Raw genomic sequence first — 23,552 nt, forward strand, 5'->3', positions numbered from 1 at the left:
ATTGTGACAACCCATGGGAAAATCGTACAAGTACCACATTTTAAGTACCTGGGAGAAATCATCCAGCCATCAGGGATCAACCTAAAGGCCAATGAGGAAAGAATAAAAAAAACTACAGAAAGCATATAAACTCACGTGGAACTATTGTAACAAAAAATCCATATCCATTAACGCAAAATGGAGGCACTACAACACTGTCGTACTTCCGGAGGCACTGTATGCATCTGAAACAACACAAATAGGTGGGCAAACTAAAATCAAAGAAATAGAGAAACAAGAAAGGAAAATTCTCAGGAAAATTTTTGGCCCGATACAAGAGCAAGGAATCTGCAAGAAGAGACCAACATCAGAATTATATAAATACACAGACAAGATTACGGATACAATAAGGAAAAGAAGAATGCAGTTCTATGGACATATCCACAGGATGAATGAAAACAGAATTTCAAAGCGAATTCTTAAAGTCATCAACTCAGGCAGGGGAAAAACAAACTGGATAAAAGAAGTTGAAGAGGACCTCAGACAAGCACACACAACAGTAAACGATGCAGAAAATAGAACTGAATTCAGGAACATCATCAAAAAACATAAATTTGACACCACAACACAGAAGAGACCAGGATGCAAATGGACAGTGGAGCGAAAGAAACAACACAGTGAACACATGAAGAAAATTTGGGCTCAGAAAAAACAAACATTCATCATAAAGGAATTCAAGTTCAAACGCTCTCTTAAATGGGAATAGTCGAAAATAATAATAATAATAAGAATAATAATGGTTCAGGACAGAACTAAAGAAGCCTCAGACAAGTGCCGTCATGGTCGGGGACGACGCTTGAACCCTATGCCCGCCCACAATGGTAACGACACTGCTAGCCAACTGGAAAATGATTTAAATCCAAATAGAGGTTTTTTGCAGGACATGCTTCCTGCGAGCACCCTAGAAGGAAAACAAAGACAGAAGATGAGATGGTCATATGAAGTTAATCGACACCTCATGTTCTGTTATTACCAAGCAACAAACCTAGGAACCAACACAACTGGATACCGATCACAAGTATACACAACATTTATTACCAGATACCCAGAATTAAAATTTTTAACAGAACAACGACTAGCTGATCAGATCCATGTAATAATCAAAAATAACAGGATACCCCAGTCAGAATTAGAAAACATCAAACAACAAGTACAACAGATACTGGAACAAAATAATGTGCAATCAGAAGAAGAAGAAGAAGAAGAAGAAAATACAGTAATGGACTCAAACATCCCAGAGCAAACAAACAAAGAACAACACGCATCAGTTAAACAATCAGAGGAAAACGAAATCTTAAGACAGCCACCAGAACAAGCACAAATAGAACACGAAGTGACACACATGTTAGATACAGAAGAAAAATTTCAGCTGACATATATACAATACAAATACAGACATTAGGCCATTCTTGCATAGACCGCCAAATAACCCACAAGTCGAAACGACAATAAAAACTATCAACACAATCATACACAACAAAATAAATGAAAACACAACTATGGAAGAGTCACAACTACTTGTTTATATAGGAGCACTCACTACACTAAATATACACACTAGGTGGAGATCAGAACCAACCAACACACAGAAGAAACCCACAAAACCTGCATGGCAACACAGGCTACAGATCAGAATAGAAAAACTGAGAAAAGACATCGGACAGCTAACACAATTTATAAGAAATGAAATGTCAGAAAAAAAAGAAAAAGGTTAGGTAAAATCTCACAACAAGAAGCGATAGAGCAATTAGATGAAAAGAAGCAGAAATTACAAGCATTGGCCAAATGCCTTAGAAGATACAAAAAAGTGAAAATAGAAGGAAACAAAACCAAACATTCAACACAAACCAATAGACAATAGATAACACACACATTAAAATAGACAATTCACCAAACATAACAGACATGGAACACTTCTGGAGCAACATATGGTCAAACCCGGTACAACATAACAGGCATGCACGGTGGATACAAGCAGAAACAGACACATACAAGATGATACCACAAATGCCTGAAGTGATAATTTTGCAACATGAAGTCACCCAAGCAATTAATTCTACTCACAATTGGAAAGTCCCTGGAAAAGATAAAATAGCAAATTTCTGGCTAAAGAAGTTCACCTCAACACATTCACATCTAACTAAATTATTTAACAGTTACATTGCAGACCCATACACATTCCCTGATACACTTACACATGGAATAACTTATCTGAAACCTAAAGATCAAGCAGACACAGCAAACCCAGCTAAATATCGCCCCATAACATGCCTACCAACAATATACAAAATATTAACTTCAGTCATTACACAGAAATTAATGACACATACAACACAGAACAAAATTATAAATGAAGAACAAAAAGGCTGTTGCAAAGGAGCACGAGGGTGTAAAGAGCAACTGATAATAGAATCAGAGGTGACATATCAAGCTAAAACTAAACAAAGGTCCTTACACTACACATACATTGATTACCGAAAAGCTTTTGATAGTGTACCCCACTCATGGTTACTACAAATATTGGAAATATACAAAGTAGATCCTAAATTGATACAGTTCCTAAACATAGTAATGAAAAATTGGAAAACCACACTTAATATCCAAACAAATTCAAATAATATCACATCACAGCCAATACAGATTAAGCGTGGAATATACCAAGGAGACTCATTAAGTCCTTTCTGGTTCTGCCTTGCTCTGAACCCACTATCCAACATGCTAAATAATACAAATTATGGATACAATATTACTGGAACATACCCACACAAAATCACACATTTGCTATACATGGATGATCTAAAACTACTGGCAGTAACAAATCAACAACTCAACCAATTACTAAAGATAACAGAAGTATTCAGCAATGATATAAAGATGGCTTTTGGAACAGACAAATGTAAGAAAAATAGCATAGTCAAGGGAAAACACACTAAACAAGAAGATCACATATTGGATAACCACAGCGACTGCATAGAAGCGATGGAAAAAACAGATGCCTATAAATATCTAAGATACAGACAAAAAATAGGAATAGATAATACAAATATTAAAGAAGAACTAAAAGAAAAATATAGACAAAGACTAACAAAAATACTGAAAACAGAATTGACGGCAAGAATCAAGACAAAAGCTATAAATACTTATGCTATACCAATATTGACCTACTCATTTGGAGTAGTGAAATGGAGTAACACAGACCTAGAAGCACTCAATACACTTACACGATCACAATGCCACAAATATAGAATACATCACATACATTCAGCAACAGAAAGATTCACATTAAGCAGAAAGGAAGGAGGAAGGGGATTCATTGACATAAAAAGCCTACATTATGGACAGGTAGACAATTTAAGAAAATTCTTTCTAGAACGAGCAGAAACTAGCAAAATACACAAAGCAATCACTCATATAAATACATCAGCTACACCACTGCAACTTCATAACCACTTCTACAACCCTTTAGATCACATAACATCAACAGATATGAAGAAAGGAAATTGGAAAAAGAAAACACTACATGGCAAGCACCCGTATCATCTAACACAGCCACCCATCGATCAAGATGCATCCAACACATGGCTAAGAAAAGGCAATATATACAGGGAGACGGAAGGATTCATGTTTGCAATGCAGGATCAAACAATAAACACCAGATATTACAGCAAGTATACAGCAAGCATGTAAATGCAGTGGAACCATATTATGGGATAAATTGTATTCTGTGTGTGTAACAGCATGGAGGGGGAGATGTGCAGGGTGGAAGCATGATAGGTTTCCGTATAGTGTTCATCCCAATACCACAACAGATAAATGCAGACTTTGCAAACAACAAATAGAAACAGTAGATCACATCACAAGCGGATGTACAATATTAGCAAATACAGAATACCCCAGAAGACATGACAATGTAGCAAAAATAATTCACCAACAACTTGCCATACAATATAAACTAATAAAACAACACGTTCCCACATACAAGAGTGCACCACAAAATGTACTGGAGAATGATGAATACAAATTATACTGGAACAGAACCATTATAACAGATAAAACAACACCACATAACAAACCTGACATCATACTCACCAATAAAAAGAAGACATTAACACAACTAATCGAAATATCCATATCCAATACAACAAATGTACAAAAGAAAACAGGAGAAAAAATTGAAAAATACATCCAACTGGCTGAGGAAGTCAAGGACATGTGGCATCAGGATAAAGTTGACATTATACCAATTAAACTATCAACTACAGGAGTCATACCACACAATATCCACCAGTACATCAATGCAATACAGCTACATCCAAACTTATATATACAACTACAGAAATCCGTAATTATTGATACATGTTCAATTACCCGAAAGTTCCTAAATGCAATATAACGTATATGGTACAGTTAAAAGGAAGTGACGCTTGATCAAGGTCCGCGTCACTTTCCATTTTTAACCAGACTTAACGTCTGAGAAAGTAAAGAAATAATAATATATTCAAATTTCCTTTCATGTGCACCAAGGCAGCTAACATTACATACTTAGAAGCTTTACTGACATACAATTAAATTTTACAGACATTATAGTAATTAACAAATATATAAAAAGGTAAACATTTACCTTTAATGTAGGGAAAGTTACAGGAGCACTGGGAAAAATGTTTATTCATATAATTACTGCTTGCAGGGAACTTCTTCCCTACGGTGTTGTCATGTGAGTGATAGGATGGGTATTTATCTTTAATTCTTCACTATGTTGGTACATATTTATAGCCCTGTCAACAAAGACCAAAAATGCTCGATTAGGTAGGAAAAATCATGTAGTCTCAAGTTTGTACACAGTGCTAGGCAAGAGTGTTATGAACAACGTACTAAAAGCTCACTAATGTCTTTCTTGAATAACTTGAAAACTTCAGCTTCTAACAAAAATGTTTCTCAGTACAAAATTAAATAATATTAAATTTCCTACAAAATATACTATTAATTTTTTATCTAGGACTAATAGTTTTTGCATTCAGGGGAGGGAAACATTGCAGATTATTAAAGATATTGTTCTAACAGTATAACATTAATGTTTATCTTTAAATGAAGTTGGTCAAATACAAACATTAAATGTGTGTACCACATGTAAGTGCAGTGGAACCATATTAAGGGATAAATTGTATTCTGTGTGTGTAACAGCATGGAGGGGGAGATGTGCGGGGTGGAAGCATGATAGGTTGCCGTATAGTGTTCATGCACTTCCCTCCTTCATAGGTCTGCAAACTGAAGCAGGTGATCCCCCTCACCTCTGTCTACCCCACTACAGCATTAGAAGCAACTAGTGGGTGTTTCATAAAGTTACACTCGCTGTCCACAGCGCGCCTTATGAATCGTTGGCAGTACAGTATGCAGGGGGAGGAGGTGATATTGCACAAAATTATTTAACACTACACAGACGAGGATATGAGTTATTAATAGTCCTAACATAGGTAATTCATATGGGCAGACTTTGTGTAATTTTTTTTTACTCAGTTTTACATTGCAGAGGAGAAATTGATTCTTAGGCATCCCATATGGTAGCTGTGGTATTCTTCCGCCGTGGAAGGTAACTTCCCCTAACATGAACACTGCTTGCTTTTTGGTTTACAGACAGACTATAACTCGTCAGAATTTCCTGTCCAGTTCTGTTATGCAAGGAGACAAAATAATTTCACTGAGTTCATTTTTATATCGTGGAGTTATTTTCGGTTTGTTGATTACTTATTTGCCATTGCTAAGCAAGGTGTTACGTAAAATATGTTCCTGTGTGTTAATTTGTGTGTGTGCTGTGTATTGATTTGTGTGCGTGTGATGATGTCAGTGACCTATATATTGTTAGTGGGAAAGGAACTGGATTGGTAAATGTGGCACCCTTCCACGGTCTGTCATTGACAGGGTATCGTAAAGCTGCATAATTGTATTGTAGTTGCTTGGTAGTGAATTATCTATGACAAAATTTTTCTGCATTTCTCTCACCATTGATTGTGTTATTGATAGACTGCATAAATCTTTTTCATTTAAGAATTGCTGGGGCTTGTAGAGCAGGCTGCACTGAATGGAGCCACTTACCACATATGCACATGATATCTTCCAAGAGGGGTGTGAATATGTTTGATGGAAGGAACTGATTGTGTTCAGGCCTAGAACAGTAATCTGCTGTAATGCATTGCTTGATGTATGTTGCAATATCTGAAATTCTGTAACACCTAGGTGATCTATTTCTGTTGCAGAGGCCTCTGGGCTTCTTCAGATTATGGAGAGCTGAGGCTGGAGTGATGCATTTGATACCCTTCACACTGTGAAAAGTATCCAGACGGTGAGTGTAGAGACAGTGAAATCGACATTGTTGAATACATATTGACAGCATGTCAGGAAATTTGGAAAAAGTTCTTCAATGTGGCAGACTGTTGAAAGCTCCAACTTTTGATCTTTTTTACATAATAGCTCACTTATCAAGTGCAAATTATTCGTTCAGTAAACGGAAAGTAACTTCACAGTATAAACACCAGACCAGTGAAATTACTTACTTGCATAAGAGAATTCGTGAACAGGAAATTCTGGGTAGGTATAATCTGTCTGTAAGCTGAAAACTGAGCAGCACTCATGGTGGGGATGGTGACTTTCCTGAAAGAACACTACAGCTACCACATGGGATGACTGAGAATCAATTTCTCCACTAGCAGTATAAAACTGTGCACAGAGAATTACATAGATTCTCTCAATATGCATTACTGGTGTTAGTGTTATTAGTGACTCATATGTGCATTCAGTGTACTGTTCAAATGATGAGAAATCCAGGATGGAATGTCACAAGTAGTCAATGTTACAATGTAGTGTTCATTCATTTTGTGCAAAATCAAACCCCATCCCCACTTCCCACCCCCTTCCCTGCCTGGTTATGTCTGCCCACTGCATTGTGAGTGATTCATAAGGTGCGCTGTGGATGGTAACTTTATGAAACATCCTGTAGTTGCTTCTTATGCTGTAGGGGGATAGATAGAGGGAGGGAATCACCTGCTTTAGTTTGCAGACCTATGAAGGAGCGAAGTGCAAAAACACAATCCGGCAACCTATCTTCTTTCACTCTTCTACACCACACATCTCTCTCTCCACTCTGTTACACCAATGGAACATGTTTTATCCCTTAAGACAGCTCTACTGCACATAGATGTAATACATACATTTAATATTTGTTTTTGACACACTTCATTTAAAGATAAACATTAATTCTCTGCTGTTAGAACAACATTTTAAAATAATCTGCAATTTTCCGTCTCCTGAACATGGAAACTGTTGGTCCTCAAGAAAAAAATGAAGAGGACCTTTTTTGTTGGAAATTTAATCTAGTTTAAATTTTTACTGGGAAGCATTTTTGCTAGAAGCTGTGGTTTTTGAGTTATTTGTGAAATGCATAAAAAAGTTTCTTTCAAAACCGCCCTACTCCAAAGCTCACATCATAGTGTTCTGACAATCAACATTTCTCTGAATATCTTTGTTTTAATTACAGTTAAATACAACTTGTGTGAAACAAACTTGGCAATACTCTTCATGTTTAACCCACTGATGATCCTCTCCTTTCTTTTCTACTTTGTAACTGACATTCGAGAAAAATAAAGTGCTATACACAGGTTTTAAAGTAATGCCATATTTACAGTATTTGATTAACATATTTATTTGCTAACATGTTCCTTGAAATTTTTATTGCACAGGAATCTACAGTAAACTCCTCCTTCAGGTTGTCTTGAATGATTATATCCATAAATTGTACAGTAGATTCCCCGTTTGTAATGTAATTTTCAATGTATTTTTTTTTTGTCCATCACTGTAGCTGATTGGTCAACACTACAGAACCTTATGCAGGAGCCCTGGATTCGATTCTCAGAACTGTCAGAGATTTTTCCTTGGTGAGAGGAATGAAGCTGGAGTAAACTCAGCCTCGTGATGCCAATTGAGTAGCCACCGTATTGAGAGGTAGCGGCTCCCTGGGCGAAAGTCGATAACAGTTCGGAGTGTGGTATGCTGACCCCATGCCGATCCCTACCGCATCCAATGATGAATAACTGAGGATGACATGGCAGTTGGTTGGTTGATGCATATATATATATTTTCAGAAAAGTTTACACCTCTTTCAGTTATATGCTCTGTAATTTAGGGGGGGGGGAATCATATCATAAGAGGTAAGAGATAGTAACAACACTAATTTATGTTCTTTGAAATGAATTCTATGTTATTTCTTTGTATCTGAACATTGCTGTGATATTTTGTGTTTATTATTATTATTATACACATTTGTTCCTCTAATCACAAGTCTTATTGTGTTTATGTTGTTGTGTAATACTTGTTGTTGTTCATCCTGTACATCATTTTTAAAGAAATAAAACTGTACTTGAAAATGACTATGAGTAAAACCTACTACTGGGCTTGCAAAGGGTGACACCATCAAGATGTTAAGACAATGCAGATATTGCATAGGCCGGTTAATTAATTTTAATGGGAAACTGTTATTTGCTTGATCTGCTTTTTTAACATTTGGGAAAAAGTTTAGTGCTTGTTCATGTTTTTCACACATTTTACACATATTTTGACAACATATCAATGTTTTGTATTAGTAGAGTGGCTTTTCTAAAAATACATATTGGTTTAGCTACTGAGGATAATCTATTTGAGTGTGGAGCAATCCTCATTTTTCAGAATGTTGTCTAATAGGATTCACTCTCTTGCACTTATATTTATTTTCTATAACCAGAAGTCAAACATTTATAAAACTGATTTATATTGGGTAATACACTGTGAAATTTTAATACAGTCTCATGGAAATCTAAGCAGCTAAAAAAAAAAAGAAAAAAAAATGTGTGTAGTACTCTCACGGAAATCTAAGAAGCTTAAACAAAAAAAAAATTGTATCTAATACTCTTTTTGTGTTTTTCTTTGTGATATCTTAATTTCTTTTCACTTTTTATTTTGTATAAATTATGGAAACACTTTGACAAAAAGACTTGTTAAAGAATGTGTGCAGTGCAGTATCAGGACTGTGTGTTGAAAATGACAAAATCTTTTGTTGTGATAACCCTGAGATTAATATGATGTACTACAGATATGTCAGTGTTGCACCAAGCGTTACACATTTGTTGAACTCTTACTGTTCTTGCTGTGTTCAAGTTTTATGCAATTTTTCTACAACTGTTTCTTGGATGATACTAACAATCATATTTTTAATCATGGAATTTTCTCTATTATTTTCAGACTGTATGGCTATGTCTGGCTTCCATATCTTTTATGCACACGAAGAAGGAGGGCAAACATTTTTCCCTTTAGTTGTTCGAGTTTTGGTGCAGTATATAAGATTTTTACTTCTTAAGTTAACTGGTTATTTTGCTTCATTTTTGCCCAGTTATTTGCATAATTTCAGTTTATGTGTTTCATTTTTGAGTATTTCTTCTCTCTCATAAATAATCTCCCGCCCTCCCCTCCCTCTCCCTCTCCCTCTCCCTCTCCCTCTCCCTCTCCCTCTCCCTCTCCCTCTCCCTCTCCCCCTCCTCCTCCCACTCCCTCTCATCCTCTTCTCCCCCCCCCCCCCCCTGCGCTCTCTGTCCCCCCTCCCCCTTCTTTGTGAGATGGAAAATGATGTGTATCTTTCACCTTTGCCCTTCATTTTCTGTTTGTGAAACTGTCCATAAAACTTGTAACTGTTCTATAACACATGAACAACTGTATAAATAGTAACCAAATAATTAAAAGCTTGTTTACAAAATGGATTGGATTGTATTTTCCAAACAGAAAATTCTATGCTAGTAACAGAATTTCTGCAAATGAGTTGAAATTACATAAAAATTGAGTGTCCACAGTGGGCAAATCATAACCTACTGAAGCAAGTGTGGTGCCACCAGTGTGAACTGTAGTTGTGGTGCTGACAGATAAGCGAATGTACAGTGCCTTCATTATTTTGATTCTCAGAACTTTAATCATATAGCATCAATCAGCTGGCAAACACAGCTTGTGATCTGCAAAAGTCATAGAACTATTTTTAATAGCGACAATGGTTTAAAAATATTTCCACTAGCTAGTGCTCCACTGCTTTGTAGATACATATTAAAACTCCTATTGTACTGCCATCAGCTGAATAAAAAGCCTTATTACTGCTACCAGATACAGTTGTTAAAAAGTTAACCTAAGGCAAAAGAAGTTGTTAGTCACAGTATCTGCCCGGAGATGTGAATGACATTCCATCTCATTCTGCCTAATATCAAAAAGATGACCATAACATCAGTATTCAGTACGTAAAAGTTAAACATTGTTTAGGAGGTGCAGTCTTTTAGTAACATAGTAGTACATCAACACACTTACTCTCTAACAATGAAATTTTTGGGTTATAATACCAACAGTATCACGAAAAGAATAGATTGCCACTCACTCTAAAGATGATGCATTTGGGTCGCAGGCAGGTACAATGAAAACACTGTTACACACTGCGCTTTTCGTCAAAGCCCTCTTCAGGAAAGAAACACACACAATTCATACAAGCAAGCACACCTCACACGTACTCCTTCTGGCTGCTGCGACCAGAATGCAGTGGTGTTGTATCGAGCAGAAGCAGCAATCTGGAGTGGGTGGGGAAGGGGGAGGGATATCGTGGTACAAGTGGGGGAAAGGAGTCGGGTCTGCAAGACAGAGCACGCAGAGACAATACGGTGGCCACTCAAGGCTGCCTGCCATGGTGTCTGGAAGCTGTGTGTGAGGGAAGAGGAGGATGAGTAATGGAAAAGCAGAGCAGCAGAGACAGGAAAAGACCAGTGGCATTGGCAAAGAGTGGAGCACAATGTGGATGGGGGATGTGAATAGGGAGGAGGTGAAAGAACAGAGGGGACGGGAACTCCTCTCCGCAACTGAAATTGTCCCAGCTTCAACCTGAGGTAACCTATTGTCCCTTCACACTCCACCCAACAGTTTTCACCTCCCTCTGTCCTTACGCCCCCCCCCCCCTCCCCCACCCTCGTTGTGCTCCACTCTCTGCCGGCGTCACTGGTGTTTTCTCCTCTCCGCTGCTCTCCCATTCCCCCTTTCCATCCCCCACACTTCGGCAGGCAGCCTTATCTGGCCACTGTCTTGTCTTTGCTTGCTCTGTCTGTCAGCCCTCACTCCTTTTCCCTACTTGTACCATGGTATCCCTCCCCCTACACGGCGCCACTCCAGATTGCTGCTTCCACTTGACATGACACCATTGCATTCTGGCTGCAGCAGCTGGAGAGAGTATGTGTGAGATGTGCTTGCTTGTATGAATAGATGTGTCTGTGTTTTTTTTTTCTTTTCTGAGGAAGGCTTTGACCATAAGCTCAGTACATAACAGTCTTTTTGTTGTGCCTGTCTGCAACTCAATGTGACATCTTTGTCGTGAGTAGCAATTATCCTTCTCATAATATTGTTGACATCTACTCTCTAGATGTTTATGAAGCTGTGTAAAATGAAATGGAACAGCATGTCTATATCAAAACAGATACTGAGACCAAAACAACTTCATGTACTCGATGATTTGCAACCACTGAAACTGGTAATAATAATAAACTTGTTGCATCCATATCGTAATTGACGTAGGCTGCAGACATCGAGCAGAGATGAAGAGACTAGTGTGGAGAGCTGCATCAAACAAGGCTTTTGACTGAAGACCACAGAACAACAATCATAGCTGTTGCTGATGATGATTTTCAACATTGTTTTTATTTGCATGTTTCTACTCATTTTGGATTTGCTTCTAAACACTGAAGCGTTTAATTTATGAGTGATGAGAGTGATATATTGACTCTTTTTGTCAAGTAGGAAGGTAAACTTTTGTTTTAGAAAAACTAGTATTAGTTTTTTCCTGAAGTTATATGTTACTTTCTCAGATGAAGAAAACTTTAAAAATAATGTTATAAAACTATGAATTATAATTTGCTCTTTGAATGTTCTGCAAGCTTCTGAGAAAGTATAGGAAAGCTGAATAACATTATTTCTATAGCTTTATTTTCATTGCTAGTATTTTGTGTCAATAATATTACTCTATTTCTGTAGAAGCTATAAATGTGTTTTCAGCCATCTTGTTTTTCTTCAAATCTGTTGATAGGAGAACCAATAAGGCACACATTGTAAGTATATGCAGCAGAAATAAAGCTGTCCATATCTAAGTGGTTAGATAACAACTCACAATAACTGCTATCTCATTTTGTTTTACAAATATACATTTAACTAAAAATAATGATTTTTTTTAAAAAAAACCTTGCCACTTTTGGTCATATGTGTAGGTTGTTGTGATAATTTCATCAAAGGAATTGTAGCTGGTAAGTTATGACATTAATTTGTCAGCTGCATATCATGTGTACTTTGTTCTTTTTTACTTCCATGGCAGTTTTTAATTTTCCCTTTTTTTTTTTTGAAAGAGTCAGAAACAGGGAATTAGCGAAATTGGCATAGGGACTGTGCAAAAAACAATGCCCATATTGTCTGGTGTCTGAGAGCATTCATTATTTATCCACCACGCTTATTAAGGTTTGATCCCATGATGCTCAGAATCAAGTACAACCAATGCTCCTCGTGAAATGCTGAATGATATGACGCTGCAATAATATGTTTACCTTATATTTGAGAGATCTGATGAAAAGTTATGTTTTCACTGTCATCAACTACAATTCTTGTATTGATGTGTGCAAATGCTAAGATGATATGAAATAATGTCAAAGGATATTCAGTTGTCGTTTACTGTAAGTTTTGAGTAATTATTTATTTGTATTCTCATTTATGATTATCATAAATGTGTGCATGAAGAATGCTAGATTTTGTATAATGTACTTTCTGAAAATGTGACAGTGCTGTAAGAAATTTTAATCATTGGTTTAGTCTCCCTCATGCTACTGTATTTTATTTTTACCCTCTGTTAATCTCCTGTTTTCTTAGTAGAACCAGTTTTTGTTTGTCATTTATGTAAACTGTAAGTATTTCACCACCAATAACATCATTTTCAAAACTGTACTACAAGAATTGATAATTTAGTAATTCTGCTGTAAAGTATTGGAGAGTAAAACATTAGAGAGTGTTATATTTAATATCCTGAAAGTGATAGTCATTTAGCTGGTCCCTAAAGAGCAACATGCAGTATCTATGAGATGAGGAAGTGGACATGTGGAAGAGATGAAGTAATAAATTGGATGTAGAAGCCAATTCACATATGTGCCATACACATTGATTCCTAAGTAATTATATTCCCAGAGCTGCGTATGTTGTGAAGTCTTATAATGAAATTGAAGTAGTGTGACATTTAAATATTTTTTGCACATCATTCTCCAAATATCAGTCATATAACATTTTGTCCTTTGAATTACATTGGTCTACAGTTTAAAAAAATGATTTCACATACTTTGTTTGACACCCTGTAGTATTTTTGGTGTTACATTTTACCATGTAGTTTTTTACATCAAAACTTTTATGACATACTTTACATCATCTCATTTTTAGCAATTCATAGTTTTTTGCATTATGGTTAATTAGAAGGCAATTGAATGTAAATTTATATTAATTTGTTTGGCCAACAAGAATTTTATAATGCAGATGTGTAATGTAACCCCATTTTTCTCTAATTTTGCAGGAATGTATTCACCTGAAGTTGGAAGAAAGTTCGTCAAATCTTGTGGTGTAGGGAATTTGACCAGATCATTACACATGCCAGAGACAAGACTTTATGCTTGTGATGATGGAAGTACACCAGACATGCTCTCGTGTATAGCCTCAAGTGAGAGACCTTTCAGCCAGAAATTCACTTGTGATCAGTGTGGTAGGAAATATTACTGGAAAGGTTCATTAACTAAACACAAACAGCGGGAATGTGGGAAGGAGCCACAATATGCATGTTCCCTTTGTTCATATAAGTCAAAGCAAAAAGGCAGTCTACAGAGACATGTGCTTAGAGTTCATGAAGGATCTATATTTTTGCCTATATCATCAGAAAGCAATTTATGGTGTGACTCAGAAGCAGCATGATGTTTTCTCAACTTCAGTTAATTACTGTATTGAAAACAATCCTTCCTATCTGTGTGTTTGGGCGGGGGAGGGAGTGATGATCTGCTGGCTCTGACTTTATTCTGCATGACTTTTTGCTTTGATAGCATGTTATTTATTTTGAGTGTGCATAACAAAAGAATTTCTTCCTTTACACTAGAGAACAAATTCTAGAAAGACAAATATTTAGAGAGGAGTGATAGGTGTTGGTATTACACATGATTTACAACTCAAAAAAGAACACTATGGAGTGTTGCATTCGAAGCAGTAGACTGAGTAACAAAGAGGACCTTGCAATGACAGAAAAGTAAGAGGCAAAACAATATCATAGTTATGGAGCAACATCATGACGACATACAATTCATAAAACTTTGTTTGCAACAAACTGACTTTTTATGTATTTGTGTATGTATAGAAAATTCTGGTCGAAATTCATAAATTATTTAGGCATAAAGGAGATGACTCACCAAAAGGCAGAAGCACTGTGTCATCAATGGGTGTTAAAAAAGGTTGAGAGAGCTTGGCTAGCTTTTGGAATGCACCACACACACACACACACACACACACACACACACACACACACACACACTCTCTCTCTCTCTCTCTCTCTCTCTCTCTCTCTCTCTCTCTCTCTTTTTCTCTTTCTCTCATCATGCCTGCCTCCATACACAGTGCTTTATTCCTAAATAATTTTTATTTATGTACTGAGTCAATTGCTTGTGTAAGTACAAATGTTATTGAGAAACAATGCTTAGAATCTTAAATTTGTGTGACAAATGTGAAACCCATTTTGAAGAAAAATGTATTGCTGACTATGTATAATAAGTATGCCTTGCAACTGTGCATGTCAGCTGTGTTCTGTATCTGTACTAGAGTAAGTTGTTGTGTGGATCTCATGCGCCTCTTCCCCTTCTATCAGCACTTCCTGCTTCTTCTCTTTGTCTTCTTCTCTTCATACTAATTTCTCTTTTGTAATGTTTCATTCATTATTGCCAATTTGGAAGTTACAAGGGCTTCGCTATTTTGTTTTGACTCTTCTAGCAGTGTCGTATGCTAGTGCGGCAAGGGTACTGCAGAAATGTACTTGCAGAAAAGGAAAATAAAGATTACACAATAATTATTCTTATTTTGGCCATGCAGACAGACATATCAATTACATATTTGTTTCCTAAAGTAATGATTAAAACTTTATTTTTACAAAGTGATAATTAAAACTTTGACTTCCTCATGCAGTGTCATACTTTTGTAGTCAGCACTTAGTTAGCAGGTAGTGGTTGTCACATATCTGTGGCTGCAGTCTGTACTGGAATGGTTCACTGTGTCCTACTGACGGTCACTGCTTGGGGCTACAAGCAGAATCATGCACGATCTATTGGCAGATGTCAAAATGCCTTACATCAGGCCAACAACCAAGTGTCCCACACTATGAGGATCACTCCTGTAGCATTCTGCAAAATTTGCTCTGGGCATGTCCCTTATATTTGATTGCCCAGCTCAAGCTCTGGGCATGTCCCGTACATTTGATTGCCCAGCTCAAATTGTTTCAGCAATCAAATTATTCCAGAATTTAAATCAAATTATTTGTCAGCACTCTTGTTGCTGTTGTGTGATGCCTTCTTTTCCCATGCTAAAAGAAACATGCTCTCACCAAAAATATTCCTTTTTAAAAGCATTCTGTTCATGAATAATGTTTAGTTTAGCAGTATCTTTAAAACTTTGTGGCCTGTTGTGTAGTTAATTGTGTAATATCCCTTTGGCTGGCACCTTCCTTGTAATGTTATTGCTAATGTACAAGGCAATAACAATCTTCGGTGTGTTGGACGTGGGCCTTTAATGTCTGTCTGGAAGCTGTCTGCAACATCATTGCCTAATGTGGACCCTGTGCTTTTTCTTTGTCACTCGGCAGACACATTACAATTTGTGGCATTCTTTTTGTCATATTTTATTCATGTGACTCTCAGTCTTTCATTGCATTTCCCGTGTTGAAACCTGTATCTCGTATTCCTCTGTCATCAGGTTAAATAAAGCAGTTCTTCAGTCTCTGGACTTTTACATGAAAGGAAATTTGTAGATGTCAAACTCTAACCTTCCATCCTTTTTCTTGTGTTTTGTCACTCACTTCTCGCCTTGATTAGTTGACAAATTTACCTCATACTTTTATAGTAAGTTTTTTTTATTTCTCTTGTTTTAACAACATATTTCTATTTGTAAATGTCTGATTAAATGATAGTTTCATATCAGAAAGATGGCGTTTCAAATCCCTGTCCCATCACACCATCAAGAGTAGGTTTTTGTACTTAGCTTGTACCTGACACTCTGTTTATTGGAAGTATGTAATGGATGCTGTGCCCACAATTTTTTACACTAAATTTATCATAAAAGTATTTGGTATGAGTTGGTCTGCCAGGCTTGCAAATTTAAAGTTTTGTGATTTAATCATATTTATGATGCTGGAATCATTATATGTAGAGGAGAGCATTCATTACCTGAATACCAGTAAACAGAAACTTCAGTTTCGTGAAAGCATTCCAATTGTCAAATTCTTTTTGAATGTGTGCCATGTAGAAGTTTCACTAACACAGGGCTGGCTAGTTCGAACTGTTTCCCCCTCCCTGCCAGCCATAATAATTTCTGTTCTGTTTTAATTTTTTGTCCTTGGCTTTTGACAGATCATGCTCTTGCATTGTTCGCAATGGTGACTGTACATAATGCATTGTTTTTATTGTTTCTGATAATCTTAAAATAATAGATCAATTGAAGAAAGTTGCTAGTGGGTCAGCCTTAGGTTGGAAATATGGAGTTGGAAATACATCATCATTAGACATTAAAAAGAACAGTGATACCATCAATAAAATTTCCTAGGCCCCAAGCCATTTTGTAAACACATTTATTCAAAATATGTATGTTCAGTTTTATGTTTGATTCAGTGTTCCTGTGTTTCACATGAGCACTGATATGTTTTCATAAATTATCAGTTACCCAAAAATTCAATTGATTTGTAAATAATAGATTTCAGCTATCAGTCATCCTTTGGAATTTTTATTGGCAGATCTAGATCTAGATCTGCCTTTGGAATTTTTGTTGTCAGATCTAGATCTAGATCTGCCTATAAAAATTCCAAAGGACGACTGATAGCTGAAATCTATTATTTACAAATCAAAAATAACACTCACTGTATGCAACAGCCTCTGAATGGAGGGTAACCTGTAAAAAATTCAATTGTCCAAACACCAATCGATCCCCAGCTGTTTGGATAAATCGATGCTTTACTGTGTCTGCTAAATGGAACAATGTGTGTTACACATAATCTGTTTTGTTTTTATATTATTTGATTCTTTGGTGTCATCACCAAATAAACTAAACAATCAGTAATTGAAATTTTAGATTTATAATTTTATGTAATTGTTTCTCAATAAAACTGTAAATGCTTCTGTTTTATAAATGTTTAGAGATTTGTTATTTACACTAGGTGATATGCCCCCTTATATTATGTTGCTAGTAACCTTGCTGTTTACCATCTGAAACCGGCACCATCCATTGTGTTTCTGAACCTTAAAAATGCACCATATTTTCAATAAGAATAGAATATTGGACTGTGTTGGCCTGATATGCCTTCTTTCAGAAGGTAAAAAACATATTCAGTGCTTGCTTGAGTTCAAAATCCAACTGACAGAGTCTTTATAGCCTCTGACATTGTCTCCAGCATTAGGAGGTGTAACGTAAGGCATAAAACCATGCCTTGGGCTATATCCTAAAGCATATGTAACTGAAACCACCAAACATTTTGAGTATTATGTCATTTTTGCTTTAATCAGCTTGAACTTATTACAGACTAATCTATGTCTATCACAGTCACTTGATATCAGCCACATAGCCTGATTAAAGCAACAAAGACATCACTTAACAATTTTATACAGTGTGCACATCCTGCTCCTAAGTAATTACTAAATTTTGATCCTTAGTGAAGGGAGGAATTGTAATTTGTACATGTTTTTACAATCCTTTTAAATATTTTCAGGGCTTTTTGTATTATTTCTGTGAACATTAAAACTATATTTCCATTTATGATAAAAACAGTGTACCCGTAACAGAGATATGACTACAATACATATCACAGCAGTGTAAGAAAGGTGAGGTATATGTACTACATTGGTAATTTTTCTGACATAAAATCTTTTTTGTTGTCTCAAAATTTTATTATACTTTGAATTAACTTTGTAATTTATCAGATTATAAAACTATTCATTTCAAAAACAGCAAAATATGGTACATTTTGTAAGACTTAGAAAACATAATATGGTACAAACATAAAAAGATGTTTAACTCCGCCCAAGTGAGCAACTTAAATATACTGGCATGTTTTATTGTTCTGAATTTAATTGCTTCTGATACCATAGTAACATTTGCATAATTAAGTAATTGCAACTTTTATGCAGAGTTTTTGCTCCGTGGATTTAATAAGATCTCAATAACATATGATATCTTCTTAAATCTAAGGCTGGCACAAAATGTTATATATAACTTCATAATAAATGTAGAATATTACTTCTAAACATATAGAATCTGGACATATTCAATAATCTACAAAGAACATGAATATAAAATAAAACTGGAATATTACACCTGTTATTGCATAAAATTTGAGAATGCAGTTCAGCTCATGAGAAGTAATGGGGAGTTAAGAAATACATCATCTACATCTACATCTATTCTGTGCGAACCATGTAACAGTGTGTGATAAAGAGTGATAATATTAATTTTCCCTTTTCCCTTTACTGTTCCATTTATAACAACTTTGTGGGAAGAATGACTGCTGGCAAGCCTCCATTTGTGTAGAATTTAACTGATGGTGATCGTCATTTTGTATGAAGTATGTATAATATGTTGCTTGGCTCTTCCTTGAATGTTAACTCCTGTAATTTTAACAATGAACCTCTATGTAATGCATTTTGTTTGTTTTATAGAGTACACCAACAGAATTGCATGGGAATCTTTGTGCTATTTAAATTAGTGTGTGATGAAATGTGTTGCTGTTCTTTGGATCTTCTCAATTAATCCTATGTAGTAAGGGTCCCTAAAAGCTGAGCAATACTCAGGAATGATTGAATAAGCATTTTGTGAACTAACTCTTTCATAGATTAATTAATTTTGGTAGGATTCTTCCAGTGTGTTTCTGCATAGCATCTGCTTTTTATATTTCAACTTTTATTGGTGGTTGCAGTTTTAAGTTGCTTCAGATGCATACTCGTAGGTACTTTACAGTTATTACTGTTTACGGTGATTAATTGCCCGCTGCGTGTATAAAACTAACCATTTTAGCATTCAATTTTGGTATTCCTTCAGATAGTTTGAAGGGTCTTTCATAGCAAATGAATTCTGGAAAATGTCTGTGAGTTTGTCAGAAACATTTAAGTGCATCAGATGAAGTGGCATGGTGCTTTGGGTGCTGAACTCACATGTAGGAAGAGCAGAGTTGAAATCCTCATCTGATCATCTAGTTTTTTTTGTGATTTCCCTAAAAGAATTTTTTAAAAAATGCGTAGATGGTATCTTTGAAGAGGATATGGTAAAGTTTTTCCTCACCTTGTCTGAACTGAGCATGCCACCTTTAATGATCATATTGTTGACAGTATATTAAACCCCAATCTTCCTTCCTTCAAACAGTTTAAGAATGGCAGTAGAACCATTACATGAGAAATCTTTTAGTTTCTCAATCAGATATCTACACATTGTCATGTTGTGCTGAAAGGAATTAATGAAACATGCAGGAGACTTGTAACTGCTGTCGGGTTTTGTTGAAACCGTATTCACATGCATTAAGAGTACTGGTAATTGATATTCAATGAAAAACATTGATGATTCTTGTTTCAATTACTCTAATATTTAACTGATCAAAACATGAAAAAGCAGCAGCTTATTTACTAGGTTTTATGCGTTTTTTGGTTAATAACTTTGTGATCATCATTTTGTATAAGGTGTATAACTCAGTAAGAACATGTTAATATGTAATTACATGACAACAAAGAGCATTTTTTTAATAGTGTCTGTATTTGGTCCAACTGTAAGAAGTAAAAGGTGGAAGCAAAGGCTGGATATAGCTGAAATCAGAAGACAATTGCAGGAGTAAAAGTTGAAGGTGTGTTAACCTCTCTTTTGTGAGAATGAAACTGTTAGTGCTACACCAGAGTTGTGGAAAATATTTCATAATAGCTTCTTGTCGATAGTCTGCAAGTTAAATCAAAATTTTATCGGCATAGATAAATGTGAAAAACTCTTGAAAGTTGATGTTCTGAGACAACTATATCACATGCAGCTACAGGAAACATGTAAAGATGAAATCAATTATTACATTATTAAAGAGCAAAGACTCCTATGAGCATGATGAAATTTCAAGTAGGATTACAAAGGAAAATGCAACATACATTAGTTCCATACTTAATCACTTGTGGACTGACTCTTTAAAGTTTGGTCAGACTGCTGGCAAATCGAAATTCTTGTTAGTGATACCATTTTATGGAAAGGGTGAAAAAGATAATACAGACACTTTCTAGCCAATTTCTTTGCTGCCAATATTTTCAAGAGTTTTGGGATAGTGATATTTAGGAGAGCAAACGGCATTTATCAGTACACATAATTTGGTGTCAGACTCAGTTTGGCTTTAGGAAGGCAATATCCACTGAATGTGCTGTTTATTCTTTTGTGTGTGAGACAGTGGCTGAGCTAGATATGTTATGTTGAGAACAGTAGGTGTTCTCTTTGATTTAATAAAAACATTTGATTGTATGGGCCATATACAATTTTACATAAGCTGGAATATTATAGGATTATGGGAAAAAAGCTCAACAGTGATGTGCTACATATCTGAAAAGCTGGAAGCAGAAAGCTGCCATTCAGTGTCAGCAAATGGGGAAGAGGTTTGAATATGACTGGGGTCAATAAAGGTTGAGGATGCCTCAGGATTCTGTTCTAAGTACATTGCTTTTATTAATTTATATCAAGAATCTGCACTAAACATGGCTGGTGACATAAAAAAGAATTAGGTGTCATTATCAGTAGGCTTCCAGAAGAACTGAAAACGAAGTGTAATAAATACAAATCAAAGTTCTTGTGGCACACTCATTGTATTCTGTACAGGAATTCCTTGAAGTAGTTGAGAACTTTTCCCTGCAATGTGTTATTTATTCATGTACTCTCTGCTTCTTTTTTTTTTTTATTAAAACTTTAAGTCTTTGTTTATAAATTTCCTAATCAAATTTCTGAAAATAGTGTACTGCTTCGCTCCATGACCAAGCAACGGTAGGTTGCATGGTTTCACAGAACCTGCTAAATAAATAAATTCCGTTCTCAAATGCCGCCTAAAACTGGAGAGACACACATATACAGTCTGCAAAATGTTTCTGAAAAATTGTGTACCTGTCTGAATCGCAAGAGACCTCATTTACTTACTTTCATAGCACCTAATCATATTTTTTAATCCTGGTTAAAAATAGTCATTCAGAATATTCTGTGTAATTTCCTCTTTTCTTAGGTGTAAGTTTGCTGCCACACTTTCCCTAAGCTTTATGTTAGCATCTGTTTCACTTATGCCTAAGTATACCAGATAACTAGTTCTTATAATAAACTCCATTTCAGGATTAAAAATATATCCAGGGGAGAATTTGAAAATGTACAGAGAAAATACAAAGCAACTTAATCAGTGACTAAGTTGATTTGAACAACCATTAAAAAACAGCCTTGTAACTCATGTTATGCAGTGCTAGTCAAATGTCAGGAAAACATATAGACTGGGTAATTCTCAAATTTATATGTTAAATTTTCTCAAAATTAACTGGTTGACTATCTGTTGTTGTTGAACACATTAGCAATGTATTTCATTTCTATGTATCTTATGCAGTTTACCACATTTACATGAAATGTTAAGTCCACGGCAAGTGTTATGAAACTGATTTGGATATGCAGAGCTTATCAGTTTGAACTCACTAATGCTAAACTTGCAATAATTCAGATGACATGCTTTCAGATGGTTTTATTTTCTACCCACTGGACAGAGCATAGCATGTTGCAGAAGTTTACTGCTCTAGCTAATTTAATGTTGAGTAAAATAAGTAATATGTGTATGAATATCAGAATGTCAGCACCGAATATTATCATGAGTAGCCTCAGGCAGATTCCATTATTATATTACAATGGCCATTTGTTTACAAAAATAAATTAATAAGTTCCCTTGACAGTACCATGAAACACCAAACTGCCTGAAACTGTGTTGGTGGTCTCATTGAATATAACAAATATGAAACGGGAACCTTCGGGAAGTAAAAATCAGATGCAGGTCAGTTTATACATGTTATGTACCTAAGTCTGTGTTTGGTAAGTGAAAGTAAGTTGGAATAGAAGTGTGGCACATGAAAGTAGTGAAATAGATGGATTGTTCAGTTATAGTTTTCCGTTAAAATAAGAAGGAAGGTCAGTGTAAGTCACTTACTTTAATTTTGTTCCATTGAAATAATTGACAGAGTGTATGTTGATGTTTCTCATTGCAGCTTGATGATTATGTCTGAACCAAGGAACTCTGCATATAGCAACATTAAATATAGTGATAAGCAGCTAATGAATTTCGTGCTGGAACTCTAGAAACTATTTTATAGCAGACAGAAAAGGAAAAGAATAACTGTAAGGTGATCCTTATGTTATGTAACACTAAGAGCAGTTGAATGTCCAACAAACTTCAAGAAAAGTTCGCTTAACAATTTTAATAATTAGCATTCTGTGTGAATAACAATCATTGTTGATATTCCGACCTGGAGTTTGTGTTCTTTGTGAACTGTTTCACATTTAATAGGATATGTGTACATACCAAAATTACAAAAATTTGAAATTATAGAATCTTTTCTCCAATTTTTAAATACACCGCAGTATTTTATGAAGTTTCCACCCTTAGAGCACTCATAAATGGAAATGGAAAGTACATATTTTGATTTTGGAAATATGTACTGGGAAAGTGATGGTTTTGCTTCTGATAGAAAACATTAGTAAGTAACATTTTATAATTCATTTTGTGCATTAATGGTGATGGTTCTCAGCCTTTAAAACTTCTAAGGACTAAAGGGCGTAGTGGTAGAGATGTACCGTTGCCTTCCTACATCCTGTGTATAGTATCAGATTTGAAATTTTATTTTATGGATGGCTCTGATGAAATCTTAATACAATACATTGCAGTGCAGTGTACTGTTGTTATCAGTGACTGTTGAAGTGAAAGGTTGAACTATGCCTTTAAATTTAATTCTAAATGTGATGGTAATTATCTTGTTTCATATGCAGAAGGTTTTGTATTTGTTGCTTACACATCATAAAAAATGTCATCAGCTTATTTCACATGTGGTGTATATATTTTGTCACAATAGAACTTCTCATTTCCCCTTATTGTGAAAATTGGGAATTTATCAAGTTGTATCTTTTCTGAATTATTCCGT

At 35.5% G+C, this 23,552-nt stretch overlaps 1 protein-coding gene across 1 annotated transcript in view; it reads left to right on the forward strand.

Moving 5' to 3' along the window:
- Positions 1-23,552, forward strand: part of LOC124787964 (zinc finger protein 672-like) — a 158,722-nt gene that overhangs the window by 118,041 nt on the left and 17,129 nt on the right. The window contains exons 3-4 of the mRNA XM_047254971.1: positions 7,889-8,141; positions 13,673-13,858. Coding sequence (XP_047110927.1) covers positions 8,132-8,141; positions 13,673-13,858 — 196 coding nt within the window. The 5' untranslated portion in view covers positions 7,889-8,131. The remainder of the gene's footprint in view (positions 1-7,888; positions 8,142-13,672; positions 13,859-23,552) is intronic.

Source organism: Schistocerca piceifrons, chromosome 3 (genome assembly GCF_021461385.2).
Source record: "Schistocerca piceifrons isolate TAMUIC-IGC-003096 chromosome 3, iqSchPice1.1, whole genome shotgun sequence".
NCBI lineage: Eukaryota > Metazoa > Arthropoda > Insecta > Orthoptera > Acrididae > Schistocerca > Schistocerca piceifrons.